We start from the raw sequence: 16793 nt of genomic DNA, 5'->3' as shown, positions 1-16793 counted from the left end.
TAAAATATTTTGTTATGTAATTTATATATTGCAGATAAAACCATTTATTGGTAGCTATATGAACATACAAGTTCATGTATTGGTAGACAACTACCATCTTCAGTGTAAACTAATGTTTTTTGAACAGTGGGTATTCTAAAGCTCTGTCTACACTATCCAACTAGTTTGATGTGTTCAAATATGTCCATATATATATGTCACATTTTTTGTCACATAAAGTTTGATAGTGTAGACAGAGCTTTAGTTAGTTTAACACTGATGTTGACCAGGTGTCTACCCAAACTAAGATGTGATTAAAACCCAGCTGCGAGTGGCCCGTATCTCGCTAATTTGGCAGCCAAACATTTTTGAGCTTGCTAAACCAAATCCTAAAATTCGAAATCAGAAATTGATGAAGATTCTCTGTTGATGAGGTGTAGGCTACTTTCAACTAATCCTTTCCAAACCCGAGATGGAACAACTACAGTATTGCTAGCATCAGCTAGTGGACATGTAACTGGTACAGTGGTATTATGCCGATGTGTCGAACATTCGTAGCAAGGCATGATCTATGAAAGACAATTATAAAAAAAAAAAATTACGATTATACAGGCACCACATGTGATTTAGCCTACTTCGGAAATAGATAGTATGTGGGATACAGCACTGGGAATCAGTTGCAGGCACGACGCAAGTGAGTTGGCCAATCACAAGCGACAGTTCAGACGATCCATCGAATCGTGATTGGCCAAATGATTTGCAGTGCGCTTACATCCTTAAATTGCAGTGCGTCAAAGTTGGAACTAAGCGTACCATTTTTCAATAGAGTATAAAGACTAGAAAACAATTGCCGATTAATATTAGTTTTTTCAGATAATTAGTTTGGCACTGAGCAGTGAATGTCAATTTCCTTACACGCAAGATTCTGGAAGTGCTCTCGTTCTTCGAGGTTCTCTTGCATGGCTTCCATCAGCTGTAGGTATCGAAAGAGAGTGTCCCGTGGCCACAACGTTTCTGTGGGTGTCCGTGATAAAATCTCTAGGTTATCGTGTACCATCTTCTCCCAATCTGAAAAACAAAAAGTTGAAACTTCCAAAGTGGAGTGTCCTCTTCATCCGGGTTGCTTGTGGCCAACTCAGACAGCGTCGTACGGCGAGAAAATGTAACATGTTTAAAAGTTCTCCCGACGATTCAACTCAGACAGCACCGACGAGTCAAGACGTTTCGTCGGGCCTCGTACGATACTGTCTTTAGTTGGCCTTTACATAACACATTTTAGTATTTCAAACGGCTACTATAACCATGGATTAAAGAATTAATCCATCCTATAACTTACTATCGGAAATCAGCTGAGTGTCCATCATACGATGACTAATGGTGTCCATCAACTCTGATTGGTTCATAGATCCAGATGACGTCGTGTCCTTTACACCAGCATCACTCTTTGCGGAATCCTTACTATCAATGTTCTCCGTACTCGCAACCGATGAAACCTGGCTAGCACGTCTGTAAAGAACACAAAAGTCACTCCTGATGAATTGTAAAAGGGTTGTTCCCATAGAACGCAACGCAGCGACGTATCGACGCAAAGTGCTGCATTGCGTAATCACAAGTGGGAACCGACGAGGCAACACTGCAAACATCGTATGTTTGATTTCACGCAGGCGGAGGCAAACACAATGTTTGGAAGGGCATTTTCTTACGTTGCGTAGGTTGCGTTACTGCACAAATTACCTTGCTTTATTTAAGGTCATGTCGTGCTTATTGAGTTCGTCATTGAATTTTTCGGCATTCAATATCAGTTGGCGTGTCGTCTCGTGCTCCCGAACTTCGTCGAATAGATCGTTGCGAATGTTCTGAAAGTTATTGACTGTTCAAAATAAAAGTACAATACAATAATTGGAACTTAGGCCGACATGAAACTTTCAAGCGTTACAATGGAATCAGAAATTATACTGTAAAATTCTGTCTACTATCAAACTAGTTTAATGTGTGATGTGCCCAAATATTCCCAGATATGGTAGTGCTATGACATCAATATCCTACATATGGGCATATCACATTTTTTTTTCACATAAAGTTTGATAGTGTAGACAGAGCTTTAGTCTTGAGTAACTTACCCATAATTCCAACGAAGATATTACGGAAGATGAACGATCCAATACAAATCCAAAGAATGATGTAGAAAGTCGTGAAGAATTTATCAGAAACTTTCCAGATGTCAGTGAGAACTCTATGCCATTGGTCAAGCGTGAAGAGCTGAAAGAGCGTGATCATGGCGCGTCCAAGATTGCTGCAACAAAAATAAAACCACTTCAAATTGTGTCCACACACAAGAAAAAAACAACGAGAAAGCAATCATCAGCATTATTAAGCTCTGTCTACACTATCAAACTTTATATGACAACAAAATGTGATGTGCTCATAATATGGACATGATGATGTCATATCACTACTATATTTAAGCATATCACTACCATATTTGGGCACATCACATAAAGTTTGATAGTGTAGACAGAGCTTTATTTCAGTGAGTAACCACGTAGGCCTATACCTACTTGAAACTGTCCTTGTAGACAAGATCCTTACGATCCGATCGCGAGTAACTGTCAAAAAAGATGACACCTGCTATAGCAAAGATGTAGGCGAATGTGAACAGTAGTAGCATGATGAACGTCATTGCCTTGAAAAGATAAAAGCAGAGGCGTAGGCTGGTTGCTGGCTGGGAGAGTGCAACATTAAAGCGGAACTACCCTAACTAACACCCCAGCCTAACGCCCCTGAAAAGTGATTGCAATTTTAATCATTCATTGCCATTCTCCTCCTTATGGTATATAATACAGATACCTCATTATTTAGGCTGGATGGAAGTGTTGTGAGAGGGTTGTCTCATCCCGGCCGAATCTTACTGGACAGAATCGGAGGCTCTGATTGGTAAGAATCGTCTGTCGTCTTTCTTGTCATTCAGCGTTAAATGTATTCAAATAATAAGTCGAATCAGGGAAGATCCTTTCTAAAACTTAGTTCCCATTAGCACTCAACGCAAGGACGTAAGTCGCAACGCAAGCGAATAGACCTATCCAAGCGATGGATTATTCGAACCGTTCATTGTGATTGGTCAATTCGCTTGCGTTGCGGCTTACGTCCTTACTGCATTCTATAGTGGGAACCAAGCTTAAGGAAAGAAACAACTAAACTATTTTCTGGTCGAATCCATGTTTAGTTGATGTGTTGAAAGAGCAGTATCGTTTTTATCCGCTTTAATTTATCATGGTCCAATAAACCCTACTGAATAATGTCATAGCCTAATTTCCATTTACTTACATTGAACGCTTTTGTAATCGCAAGGGCGATGAGACGTACTTGTCTGAATCGAGAAACCATCTTAAGAGATCGTAGAATACGAAACACTCGTAAGTTGTTTACTATCACACGCACTTCTTTCAGATCGCCTGCTGTAAAGGCAATCAGCTCGGGAACAAACGACTTAAATCAACAAAATTATAATTTGATTATTAGACATATTCATTTGCGGATTTGTTTACGCTTCGATTGATCCCCTGCTGTGTAAGTTTTTTTTGTGAACAAAATTCGTTTACAAAATTAATCCTGAGAACATTATTCATTTAATTTATATGACTGCTGTCACTCGCCCTGAATAAATAAATTTAAATATTAATATAGGTGTAGTTTATATTTTAACCTGTTTCTTGAAATCTTAAGCTCTGTCTACAATTAATAACAAACATTATGTGACCAAAAAATGTGATGTGCCCATATATGGACATGATGATGTCATATCATAATCATATATGAGCACATCACACTTTTTTGTCAAACAAGTTTGATAGTGTAGACAGAGCTATCTGGACCAATGATGGTCATAGGACAATATACATTGAAAACGACGCATACTCTAGACCTAAACTGTTTGATCACCAATAGACTCTGTATCGGCGGGGTTCAGATTGACTTTCTTAAGCTTAGTTCCCACTATGGCGCAACGCAAGGACGTAGACGCAACGCAAGCGAGATGACCAATGGCAAGCGACAGTTCGATGATCTATCGCGTTGTGATTGGACAACTCGCTTGCGTTGCGCTTACGTTCTTGCGTTACGTCCTAGTGGGATTCAAGCTTTACCCCGACAGTGACTGTAAAATCAAAGATATTCCATCCGTTTCCCCAGAATGTCCAGAAGCAGTCAATCCACTTCAGAATGATCTCCAACATGAACAGGATTAACGAGCAGTAATCAAAGATGTCCAGAGCAAATCGCAAACCGTCTAGGTCAGGATTCGTGTTACCAGATACCTCTGCAAGGATAAATAATTATTAAAAATGTTGTAATAAGAAACAATACAATACGAGTTCTAGTCGACCAGGGAAGACTGACGGGGCGGCCGGTCTAATCCGTATCGGGTTAAGCGTCGTTGCTGTGGTCTCTCTCTCGTTCTTGCCGTTCGCCTGTCTCAAAATGTTGCTAAAATAAATGATCGTTTCACACGCTCTAAACAGTTACTAATACAGGAATAGGAAAGATAAAAGTGAAGGGAGAAGAAAGCCACTAAAATGAATTGCGTTGGATACCAGGATCACAATGCCGTCACAAGGCTAGGTCTATAATGTCTCACCTGATTGTATTCCTAGCGCGATAGAATTGGTTAGAATGAGGAATAACATTGAATTCTGAAATAGGGAGCATGTTGTCAAAAAGTCAAGAAAAACATAATTTAATCTTTGGTTCACGAACTTGGTCAATTATATCGTGTCATATGTCAATGATGAAGCTAACATTAGAGGAAGAAGGAGAAGATGATGATGATGGTAAATATTGGACATTCTTGTTTTTAAAAGATGGTGATTAAACGACGATGGTTAGGCCTAAAAGACCTGTACACAACACACTCAAGCTCTGTCTACACTCTACACACTTTATGTGACAACACAAATGTGATGTGACCAAATATGGACATGATGATGTCATATCACTCCCATATTTGGAACATCACACTTTTCTTGTCAAACTAGTATGATAGTGTAGACACAGAGTTTGATATTGAAAGGATACTCTCTAGAACAAAATGCGCCCACATGTCCAACGGTGGATTTTTAGAGTTCTTGTTCTTTACTCGATTCTTACGTCTGTCGCTCATTTGTATTTGTGATTTATCTTTACTTGAATACACTTGAAACTTAATCAACTCATTTGCATTATCCAGCATCACTTGGTTTAAAAATTCACTGTCTGAAAAAATAAAATAAAATCAAAGTATTCTGCCTATTCTTAATTATATTTTGAACATGCTCTGTGAATGAATTATGCTTGGTTCCCACTAGAGATCCAACACAAGAACGTAACGAAACGTAAGTGATTGTGACCAATCACAAGCGATGGATTATTCGAATTGTCGATTGTCATTGGCCAACTGCCTACGTCCTTGCGCTGCGTCTCTCCAGGCCCTATTATTGGGAAGCTTACGAGCCATGCTGTTGGGTTCAATTATCAATAATAGGTTTTTATCGCACTATATTTGGTTTGTTGATTATGATATGTATATATTATTGACAACGTTTTACCTGCCATGTCTTTTGAATAATGTACTGGGGCATCAACAAGTCCTTGTTCGTCAAAGCTGTCTAAAAGGTGAAAATCCTCAATAAGTTTTGAACGAAAAAGTTCTGCCTTAGCAGAGAGTTTCTCGTACAACTGTGACTTTCTGGCATTTTGTTCTTCCGCCATTGTGTGATTAAATACGTAAGAAATCAATTAAATAATTTCGCGGTTAAATTCAAGGAATGTAAAAAACGTGTTCAAAAATTCTTTCCACGCATACGCTTCGAATAATTTGACTAGCGTTTCAAAATGCGCAAAGTTCCATAGGGCTTATCACGCGCGCAGAAAACGCGCATGGTTGTCATTGTCAGCATTACATTTTTCGCAAGAAATTTGTTATAGGCCTTGTCGAATCCTACACATTTTGTCACATAATGTTTGATAGTGTAGACACTCGTAAGTTAAACAGATCACTATAACATAGTTTGTGACCCTTGGTTGTAGTAGTTCAATTGTCACTTAAATTCAACCCCAAAAGCTTTTAATTCGCGCATATCTATTGTGTCTAGAGTTTAGAGTTGCGGATGTAAAATTTTAGGGAATTTCCCTTCAGCCTATTACGTCATCGTAGTGGTTGCCATTCGTGCAGTTAAAACTGCTCGAAATGTGGTGTAGAATTATCCGGTAAAGTATTGTCAGAATAATATCTAAATGTGGTTTTAATACATTTCAGGATAATGTAGATTATATTAAATGAATTCTTTTGAACATTTGTATTCAGTTAAGGTTTGTTTTCACTAATTACTGTTTGTTTACCAAGCGTGGATTAAAGCGGAAGAGAATAAAAACAACGACCATCGCCGTGGGGAGAGAGAGAGGTTAGTGCCTAGGCTATATCTGATTGAAACAGGTCGGCCTACTACGAAGCATCCGGTTGGCCTAGGCCTACATCACACACATATTTCTAGAATAATTTGTAATGAAGTGACGTATTATATGTTGGTCCACTGAAATTATTAGGCCTAGATTATATTATATGTTGTGATTCTATTATTAAAATTAAAGTATAAAATTCATACATTTTTATTTAATATTCGGAACATTATTAGACAATCTGTTTAAATCACAAATATTAATGATTGAGATGTTGTATGAATAACAATATTTAATTAAAATAATAAGATATTGTTATATCCATAAGGTTGTTTTGTTTTTAAATTGAAGATATTTGAAGAAAATATATTGTTTATTATTCTGTATGTTTTTATGTTTGAAAATTCACCTAAAATACTGTACTTATAATACTGTATTATTAACTTTTTTATATAGAGTTTTTGACATGAATCATACATACAACAACTACCCACCAGAGCCGAGGGTAAACCCCAACAGCAACATTGGTGACCTTAATGCTGTTATCATTAGAAAACTAATTTCTAGGCTTGACCTGCACGCTAACGGTAAAGACTGGAGGGCACTCGCATATGCCTTGCCTGATGCTCCTTTCTCGTAAGTTGCTAACCATGTTTTGTTAAAAACATGTTTTTAAGTATTTCTTTTTCACCTCACAAAAAGTATGGATGTCTACACCAATATTTGACTAAAAATATTTAAACAGATACCACAGCACGATCAATTTTTTTATTATATTTTATTATATTATCATTCAATCAAATGACAATAACCTACTCAGGTGGGTTATAAATCAATATGTTTACCTAGTTAATAGCATAGAACCCTTCGGATGGGATGTAAAGCCGTTGGTCCCGTGTACTTAACAGTGCACGTTAAAGAACTTGGTACACTATTCGAAACGAGTAGGGGATCGTCTCCCGGTGTACTGATCTGGTAGGCGCTGTACTGCTGGCTGCCGTGGGTCCGTGGAGGGCCTAATCCGAATTTCCTCAGTTTCCAGTTAAACTTGAGGACCAGTAATAATACATTTAACATTTTAACATTTAACATAGAACCATCTAATTTTTGTTACCAAAATACCAAATTAGTAAATAATTACATTATTTTTTCCATTAATTGTTTCCTAGGGCGCTTGATATTGAATGTTTTGCTAATAAAAAACTTGAGAACAAAAGTCCAGCGAAAGCACTGTTGTCTTCTTTAGCTGGCCATGGCAGAACAGTGAAGCAACTGATTGGTTACCTCAAAGCAATCGGGAATGAACCTGCATTGCTTCTACTACAAGTGCCCTCTGGTTTGTAAACTATTATTTATAAAGCGTGGTTCTCACTATCGACGCAACGTAACCTACGCAACGTAAGAAACTGCCCTTTCAATAATTGTGTTTTCCCCCGCCTGCATGAAATAAAACCTACTCATTTGCGCATCAACGTTAGTTGCCGTAGACTTTGACCTGGTTCACCTCATGTACTATGTTTTCCAGTGTTCTTTTTTAGTGTTTAAACTGAATTGATTTCCCATGGCATCGTCGGTTCCCACTTGTGATTATAGTATGCCGATATGTCGCTGCATGGCGCTGCATCCTATTGGGATCCACGCTTTATTTATGTTTTTCAATTCCAGTCTCAATATTTTAATATTCAGTGTGTTTAACAAGGCAAACATACCTCCCTAAACAACTATACATAAATTATTATTTATACACATTCAGGAGCAGATTGCATAGGGTGCATAACTACTTTTTGTTATCTATTTTTGACAGACTATTAATATTGTATGTTAGCGCTCCTCTGTTTAAAAAATCCTGGATCCACCTCTGAATGGTATATGGTATTCTCATTAGCCTTGATGATTTCATTCACTGTCCTCCTTGAAGTTGGTAATCATTCACATAAACATTTTGTGTTTGGTTTTTGTTTTTAGAAGATATACGAATAATCCAACAGCCAACGAACGTCACAGCTGACGAAGGCGAAGATGCGGTATTTTCGTGCCACGGAAAAGGTTTCCCTTTCCCTCATTACCAATGGTTCAGGGCTGCTGATAACGAGGCTATAACAGTTGAAAATGGGAATGATCGTGTATTACGGATCAATCCGGTCTCGCCAAAGGATGCTGGCTCGTATTCCTGCAGGTTACACAATGATCGGGATGATAGTGTTGTCAGCTATATATTTACAGAATGGGCAGAGTTGAAAGTCGAAAATGCAATTGGTATGATCTATGTTACATACCCTGAGTAAATTACATTTTTTTGTCAAAGTTGGATAGTTCAGACTTCAGTGGAAAAATGCTGTCCCTTGTACTATTCCACTTCTCAGTTTTACTCAAAACATGGTAGCCCTACACTTATCTGCATTGTATAATGTATACTACCTACGATATTACAATACACTTATAAATTTATGATACGCATGATATAATTGGTTGATTTTGAAATAGAATAAAATACAAATAATACTAGAATTTGGTTTAATAAGGAATACACCAATAGTTTTTTTTTCTTCCAGAAAATCTACCTCTAACATTGGAAGTACTCAAGCATCCATCTTCAGTAAAAGCCTCTGTCGGAAATTCTATATGTTTTGAATGTGAGGTCGAATGTCAAATTTCTCCCCGATACCAATGGTACTGTATAAAATCAAACCTCTCACCGATTGTTATACCTGGGAAAACCGAAAGCAAACTTATAGTATGTACATACATCAGTTTATTTTATTATTTTGCCAAACAGTACTACTGCAAATGTAGTAAGGTTTTGAATGTTTAGCTGCCCAACATTTTATTATGACCTATGACCTATGTCAAAACATTCTTTCTTACACTACAGTTCAAACAGGTTACTCTTGAAGACCGTGGAGGTTATAAATGTAAAATTGAAAGTGGTAGAGAAAAAGTATGGACAAATTTTGCTGAATTGGAAGTTGGTTAGTAACACTATTTTATACATAATTGCTTAACCAATAAATTGGTAATGCGATAATTCAGACAAACTTTTGACAATTTATAATTTATTTAAAGAATATTCTTAAACTTATACATTATCATTTCTACTTTGTTTCCAGTTCCAAGAAATTATTATAACACCGAATCAGGTAAATATTATTATACAATATTTTATTTTTGTAATGATAGTACAGGTACTAGTAGTAGAAATTATATTTTATTATACATTATCGGGATATATTTTTAGTTTCTCCCTAAAATTGGGAGGATCAGTTTAGCGGGAGAGCAGGAAGATGACACAAAATAGAGGAGAGGTCTGTGTATAGATGTGCTACAAATTCTATTTAAATCTACATTAGTGATAGTTGACTATAAGTCTGAATGAACTGTATTGATGATGATTATTTCTCTTTTCAGAGTTGCCAGTAATAGTTCGTCCACCAGTATCAGAATATATCAAAGACAATGATCCTTATGTGCTAGCCTGCGAAGCATACGGAAAAGGCCCACTATTTTATCAATGGTATAAAGATGGCAAAGAGATTCCAGGTAAGAACTGTTTCATCAATCATACTTAAAGCTCTGTCTCCACTATCAAACTTTATGTGATAAAAAAAGTGCCCAAATATGGTAGTGATATGCCTAAATGTGGTAGTGATATGACAAAAGGATTGACAGTGTAGACAGAGCTTAAGGGGAGAAAAATGTAGTTGAAAAAAAAACAGCATTTAAGTGCTCAGCACCATGAACAATGATTGTTTGAATGGTACTATTATTATACAAATGGAAAAATATCATTATTATAAAATTATTAATATAAAATGATTATTATAGATGCATCAGGGTCTGAATATCGAATTGAATCAATGAAACCATCTCATTACGGGACCTACATATGTGTTGTTTGTAATAATAAAGGAGAAGTACAGTCACCGGAAGCTGTCCTACAGTCTCCCACGCCCGATAACTCAATTTTTGGTGAGTCACTACTAATTTAGATGTTTTTCATTCATTTTATTTACCAATGAATATAAATTATAAACATTGTAACATCCAAATAATAATAATTATATCAAGGGAATAATTGTATTTTGACTACGTTTGAAAACCAGAAATAGAGTGTCCAGTGGCGTAATGCAGATACCTGAGGCTGCCCCTGGTTTTGGAACCCTAATTGGCCCTCCAACGCTGGAGGCCTCAGGTTTTTTTTAGCTCTTTTGACATTTAAATGTCTGTTTTTTCCTCTTGGCACTGCTCAGGGGTCCCCATAAGCTGTGAGGCCCATGAGTTAGCCAGTGAGCGCACATAGCCGTAACACCACTGTGAGTGCCTGGAAAATTCAACTGTTTTTAAAATATATTTAACAATACTGTATTATCATAATGATTGTTTTACATCTTATTATTGTAGCCCTCAATAAGGTGGCGTTACTGATAGGCAACCAATCATATCGAGCCTTACAGAAACTGAATACTCCTCAAAACGAGGTAGAAGCCTTGGCACTTACGTTATATCGTGATTGTGATTTTAAGGTTATCACATTGATTGATCTGACGAAAGAAGAAATTAGAACTGCTGTACGGTTATTCTGTGATTTGCTAGCAAGAGGAATGTATGGTAAATATAAAAGACATTTTTGATATAGTTCGAAAATAAAAAAAGTTTAATAAAAACACCAGAAACGTAAAATTCAAGTTATATTTCCTATATTTAGTCATCTGATAACATTTTTATCACCCATTTGTATTTCATAGTTTTTTAAAAATGCCTCTCTATTTACAAATGTGTATTTAAACTGTGTAATTTGACCTACTGTATCCTATCCCCACTGATAAGAAAGTGCTTATTTTCAACAAGATCGTGTAACACAAATAAAATCCCCACCTGACCTTTAATGATAGTTTTCAGCATAAGGTATTATTTATAACTATTTTTCTTTTTTAATTTCAATTCCCAGGTTTGTTCTTCTTCAGTGGACATGGTTTTGAAAATAATGGTCACAGTTTCCTTATCCCGGTTGATTCAACATCTGAGCATAAGAGTGACGACTGCGTCGATACGCAATGGATTTTGGACCAGATGCAGTCTCGTGATCCTGCCCTCAATGTTATGTTGTTGGACATCTGTCGAATGAAGTAATAATAACATTGCTTGTTCTTTTGTTTTGTAACACGCCTGAGTGATTCCTGTACTATCTGATTGGTTAATTTCATATGCCATTGAGTATTAGGTCTATTGTTAAAGTTCTATTCAATGGTTCTATTAAATTATGGTTCTATTGCATGTTCAGTGTTGAATGGGGAGAATATTTTTATTACTTGTATAATGTCCTATAGATTGTTATGATAAATTGTACATTGATGCCAGAAGTATCAAATAGGAGAATGTTTGACAACCTACAGAAACTAATAATAATAACTAAAAATGTTTTCTTCTTTCTACTAGTGAAAATGCTTTATTGTTTTATTATGTGCAACAATTTCTTGTTAATTCTGGAAGATTTGATTGATGTTTCTGTTAGTTTCTTTGCTGTTTAAGAATATTTATATTTGTTTTCTGGTTTCACCTTAGCTTAAAATATTGAAAAAAAAAAAACTTAAGATAATAGTGATAATATTGAATTTATTAAATTAGTATTTCTTCTCTATATTAATATATGTGTGCCAAAATAATAATTTTTGTGTGCTATTTTAAATTTATTTGTCTAGGAATGACTATCAGGACCAGAAAGTAGACGATAAGGTCAGTCCACAGGTCAGAGGTAACACTGTCTTTGGATATGCTGCGTAAGTATTGTAAAATAGTCAGTCAATAATTAACTGGTCAAGGGAGAATTGAATATCCAAATTTATTGTATAAGTTTTAGTAAATGAGGTAATCTATAATATTGTTAAATACAGTAACTCCTTATTCGGGGGACACCCCTTTTATGGGAAAACTGATGGGTCCTGAAGGTATTGCCTTAAAATAGAGGTTGTAAGTATAGATACTTATACTGAACTACAGGTATATATATTCAGGTATAAAACGAACAACAACAACAATAAAACAACAATCATTTCATTTCATGTATTTATCCAACACCAAAAGCAAAGTCACCATAACATGATATTCTGGGGTCCCACCTTCCAGGGCTGTGAATTCATTCAATTCGATTGAACTAAATTTTTAATTCCATAGTTTATTTTTCATTTTATTACAATTGTAGGGGTGCTAATTGCAATGCTTATGAACCAGAGGGGGAAAAGTACAGTGTGTTTGCAAAACACTTGCTTCAGCATGTTAAGAATAGACAGAGGATAGAACGTGTTCTTGACGATGTCAAAAAAGGTACCCTACAGATTTAATAGTACAGGCAATCAGAATAGAGTAATGGATTGTGAGATAGGACAGCCCAGGAGCTAAAATGAAATGCTCAACATAATCTTCTATCTTTTGCATTTTTTAAAAATTAAGAGGCCCCGGCTGGGTTCCCCCAGACTTACACCCTGCCAATTTTTTTTTCTTATTTTATTTGAACGAAACCAACGGCAATAAATAACACGACTAACAGGTTTGATAAACATACAATATAATATATTAGAAACATGTAAAACAATAAATCAAAACAGCCCCTTGGTTTATATATGCAACTAAAGGTTTTCTGTAAGAAATGTTGAACTCTTCCTTGTCTGAGCTTGAGAGATGGCATGAAAATCAAGAGAGCAGTAAACAGTGAAGAGATGCTGTATTTAACCTTAAGGCTCTGTCTACACTATCAAACTAGTTTGACAAGAAAAAGTGTGATGTGCCCAAATATGGTAGTTATATGCTTAAATATGGTAGTGATATGACATCATCATATCCATATATGGGCACATGACATTATTTGTCACATAAAGTTTAATAATGTAGACAGAGCTTAAGTGATGATGATGTTAAAACAGACACAGCAACTTTACGATTAGTTCTTCATCATTGATTTTAGGTGTACAAGAAGATAAAACCTCTTCCGGGCAGCAGTATCCAACAGTGGTATCAGATCTTGCTGTGGGTCGTGGCTTACGTGATCCTATTAACAGCCATGGACAGACAACTTTGTATAATGCGAAGATGCAGATGTGGGAAGATGCACATGGTAAAATAATATCTATTTAATTTAAAATTTTTTTTTTTCTGCTGAATTCACATTTATATAATATGATATAGATATAGTGAAACTGTCCTCCTCCAAACTAGTTTGACAAAACTGTGATGTGCCCAAATATGGTAGTGATATGTATATATACATCATGTCCATATATGGGCACATCACATTTTTTTGTTACATAAAGTTTGATAGGGTAGACAGAGCTTAAGTCAGAGAAGATTTGTTCTGCCACCAGAACTACGTTCGAGCAGAGGTATACTGGTTTTGTCCATTTTTGAAATATGGTTTGATAGAAAAAGAAGTTACTGCAGTAATGACACTTTTTTTACTGAAATAGCCTATTATTTTTGTTTATCTCAATGTAGAGGTTTATGAGGAAGTTACTACAACAGAGTGTGTATGGTTTTCTAAAGAAAGCGTACTAAATAATTTAATAAGCAGGTTAAAACAATATCTAGTTACTGCAGTAACTGCAGTAGAATTACTGCAGTACTGCAGTAGAATAATGTTGACATGATCCCATAATAACCATGGTATTATAAACGGTTATAAACACAGTAAGGTATTTTTTTCTTCTTTCAGTAATCGAATTTCTACCGATTAGATGGTATTTGTTTTCAAATTTCTTTGTGAATGTCGACATTGGAATGCAAACATCTAATATAGTGAACATTGTTGTTTTTGTTGAAAACGATTTCTGTAACAGGTTTAATATTCAACTGTACAATTTTACTCTGGTAAGTTTATCGAATTAAATTTTTATGAAAGATGTGTCATTTCCATTATAATAATACGAATTTGTAATGCGCCAATTCCAGCAGTAAGTGATCAAAGGTGCGGTGTATGAGAGAGCTCAATTTGAAAGAAAAAGATGAGTTTTTAAGGCAAATTTAAAGGCGATAGTAGAAGAACATGATCTAATAGAGGCGGGTAGGTCATTCCATAAGTGAGAGGCAGCAGAAGTAAAGATGCTTAGGCCATACGTTTTAGTGTTAAAAGTCATAATGGATAGGAGATTTTTTAAGACGAGCGAAGGCAACGGGAAGGTATGAGAAGAGGAAGAAGATAATTAAAACTATTTCCATAATAATTATGACTACCCTCATCACTGTTGATATGATCATTAATATCACTTTTCTTTGAAACCACTTAAATTTACGTATTCTTTTTATTCAAGGAACTGAATGTGACCGTAACTAAAGCATATCAGGTAGGGTGCAGGTTACATTTCTACTACAGAACTATTAAGGGGACACCTACCATGAACCCCTATTAAGGGGACACCTACCATAGTAGAACACCTATTAAGGGGACACCTACCATGAACCCCTATTAAGGGGACACCGAGCACAGTAGAACCCCTATTAAAGGGACACTTTCAGGGACCTAACATAGTGTTCTTAATCATTAATGAACTGTATAACCTAGAATATCTAGAATATTTATTTATGTCATTTATGATCATCAATTGTAGTATAGGCTCCTATGTTTTTACTATATGTACTATCATATTTTTATACTTTTTTCAGCCCATGTATAATGCAAATGTTCTAACGACCACAGTTTCTGGACTACAAAAACTAAAGGTAGAGTAGTAACAAATTCATTTGAAATTTAAATTTATTTGTACTAGAGTTGTAACTCACATATTTTAGTTCAAAAAAATGATGTAGTTTATCCATCCTGTAATTGGGGAGTTACCTGCTGTGTAAGAAATAAATAGAAATGCCTATAAAATAAAAAATATTTTCATTTCCGAGTGCATGGCTATGAGCGCTCACTGGCTAAACACAGGGTCCAGAGCTTAAGGGGCCCCAGAGCATGAGCAGTCCAATGCAACTACCCGGCATTGGATGGTCCCTTAGGTTTGAAGGTTTGCATGGCGAAATCAAATGTTGATATAAAATTTGCAGTACACCACATATATTAGTTCTGAAACGAAGTGTTGAGTTTCTCGACGTTTCGATAAATATTCTATGATCGAGTGAGAATGTGAACATTTTTTAATCTGTTGGTAACTTGCTTTTTGTAATACTGTACTCAATCATTAAAAAGAAACACTGATATATATTACCATAACATAAATAACATACAGTAAGAAAAAGTCACATAGATAATTTCACATGCATTTCTCTCAATATTTTGTTTATAGACCAACTTACATCCAGATCTGTATGTTGAATACAGTGATGAGAGTGGTCGAGCAGTCGGTACATGGAAGCGTGATATAGATTTTGGCATGCCATTGGTTGCCAAGATATGGCAAAGAACACCGTATAAACAACCAACGGAAAGTGCGTATCCAGATTTCAATGATGTACCTGAACATCAAAGAAGAGGCATACAGCCTGTACCGTTTGTTAACACAACATCTCCTAAAGAAATGCCTAAAATATGGATACCAGTACCACCATCCCAAGTTCCACCAGAACTGGGTAAATGGAGGCTGTCACAGGAACCAAAAGATACCTCAAGTTTACCTGTACCAAAATAATAAAAGTTTAATATTGTTCAGGGAACTAAGAACATTTAATTAATAATTACTTAATATGTAAATAAATCATGTGTGAACTTTGACATCTTTATTTTATTTTCTAGTACACAGGTTTTCATGGTTTGCCAGTAGGGCAGTACCACAATAATATTTTAGTCGGGGACGTGTTTGAAAATATGTATATATAATCAGGTGTTTAATAAGTTCATATGCGGTCTAGTGGTTAAGGTACACTTCTTTTTATATTTGTATTTCAATTCACACTCAACAGCAGTCAACTACTTACAGAATGGAATATATCTAACAACACAAGACAACAAAAACAATTCAAAGTGCCTAAACCATTTTTTATATTTTGTTAATGGTGGCCTCTGCTTAAAGTCTATTTCTAGACTTATGTGACCACCATCCACATTTATAAACATTTAAAGATTTATTTAGAAAATATATGTATTAATTGTGGAAAACTAATTAAACAAACAAAAACAAACAAACTTAAAAACATTGTTCAATTATTTTTTTAGCTAAAAAAAGATAAATTATTGATGAAAATATTAATAGAAGAGTCTAGGGCAATAAACTAATTAAATGACAAAGGTTACAGGCTCAAGAGTTTTTTAATAATTTTTGTTACAATTTACCAGTTATTAATGGAAGTTTATGATAATTAAGGATAAGTCTAGATTGAATCATATTATAATTACTAAACACTAATTACTAATCCTGGAGGATTATTTTGTTTGTGCCTTGATAAAGATGTATTTACTACTAAAA

General features: G+C 35.4%; 2 protein-coding genes across 2 annotated transcripts; one reads left to right on the top strand and one right to left on the bottom strand.

Moving 5' to 3' along the window:
• Positions 1-432: 432 nt before the first annotated feature.
• On the bottom strand, positions 433-5721 carry LOC144854523 (cation channel sperm-associated protein 2-like). The gene is made up of 11 exons (XM_078712473.1): positions 5559-5721; positions 5050-5226; positions 4613-4681; positions 4122-4294; positions 3304-3465; positions 2538-2662; positions 2100-2272; positions 1714-1849; positions 1316-1485; positions 895-1047; positions 433-548 (listed from the first exon to the last, which is right to left on the bottom strand). Exons 1-11 carry the CDS (start codon positions 5719-5721, stop codon positions 511-513), a joined length of 1539 nt encoding a protein of 512 aa, XP_078568599.1. The 3' UTR covers positions 433-510.
• Positions 5722-6864: 1143 nt separating this feature from the next.
• On the top strand, positions 6865-16067 carry LOC144853578 (mucosa-associated lymphoid tissue lymphoma translocation protein 1-like). The gene is made up of 17 exons (XM_078711291.1): positions 6865-7044; positions 7578-7744; positions 8374-8664; positions 8961-9142; positions 9281-9377; positions 9516-9545; positions 9814-9945; positions 10231-10374; positions 10807-11013; positions 11354-11531; positions 12105-12182; positions 12605-12726; positions 13364-13513; positions 14108-14262; positions 14703-14735; positions 15055-15111; positions 15678-16067. The coding sequence occupies exons 1-17, from the start codon at positions 6875-6877 to the stop codon at positions 16017-16019; spliced, it is 2535 nt and encodes an 844-aa protein (XP_078567417.1). The 5' UTR covers positions 6865-6874; the 3' UTR covers positions 16020-16067.
• The last annotated feature ends 726 nt before the right edge of the window (positions 16068-16793 follow it).

The sequence above is a fragment of the Antedon bifida genome, chromosome 10 (genome assembly GCF_963402885.1).
Source record: "Antedon bifida chromosome 10, ecAntBifi1.1, whole genome shotgun sequence".
Taxonomy (NCBI): domain Eukaryota; kingdom Metazoa; phylum Echinodermata; class Crinoidea; order Comatulida; family Antedonidae; genus Antedon; species Antedon bifida.
This window is presented reverse-complemented; position numbering and strand designations above follow the sequence as displayed.

Coding starts and splice junctions, on each gene's coding strand:
- LOC144854523 (XM_078712473.1), bottom strand. CDS start 5,721: ATGGCGGAAGAACAAAATGCCAGAAAGTCACAGTTGTACGAGAAACTC. Junction 2,273..2,537: donor GTCTACAAGGACAGTTTCAA/GTAGGTATAGGC, acceptor TTTTTGTTGCAG/CAATCTTGGACGCGCCATGA. Junction 1,850..2,099: donor TATCTTCGTTGGAATTATGG/GTAAGTTACTCA, acceptor TATTTTGAACAG/TCAATAACTTTCAGAACATT.
- LOC144853578 (XM_078711291.1), top strand. CDS start 6,875: ATGAATCATACATACAACAACTACCCACCAGAGCCGAGGGTAAACCCC. Junction 12,183..12,604: donor ACTGTCTTTGGATATGCTGC/GTAAGTATTGTA, acceptor TTACAATTGTAG/GGGTGCTAATTGCAATGCTT. Junction 14,263..14,702: donor AACTGTACAATTTTACTCTG/GTAAGTTTATCG, acceptor TTTTTATTCAAG/GAACTGAATGTGACCGTAAC.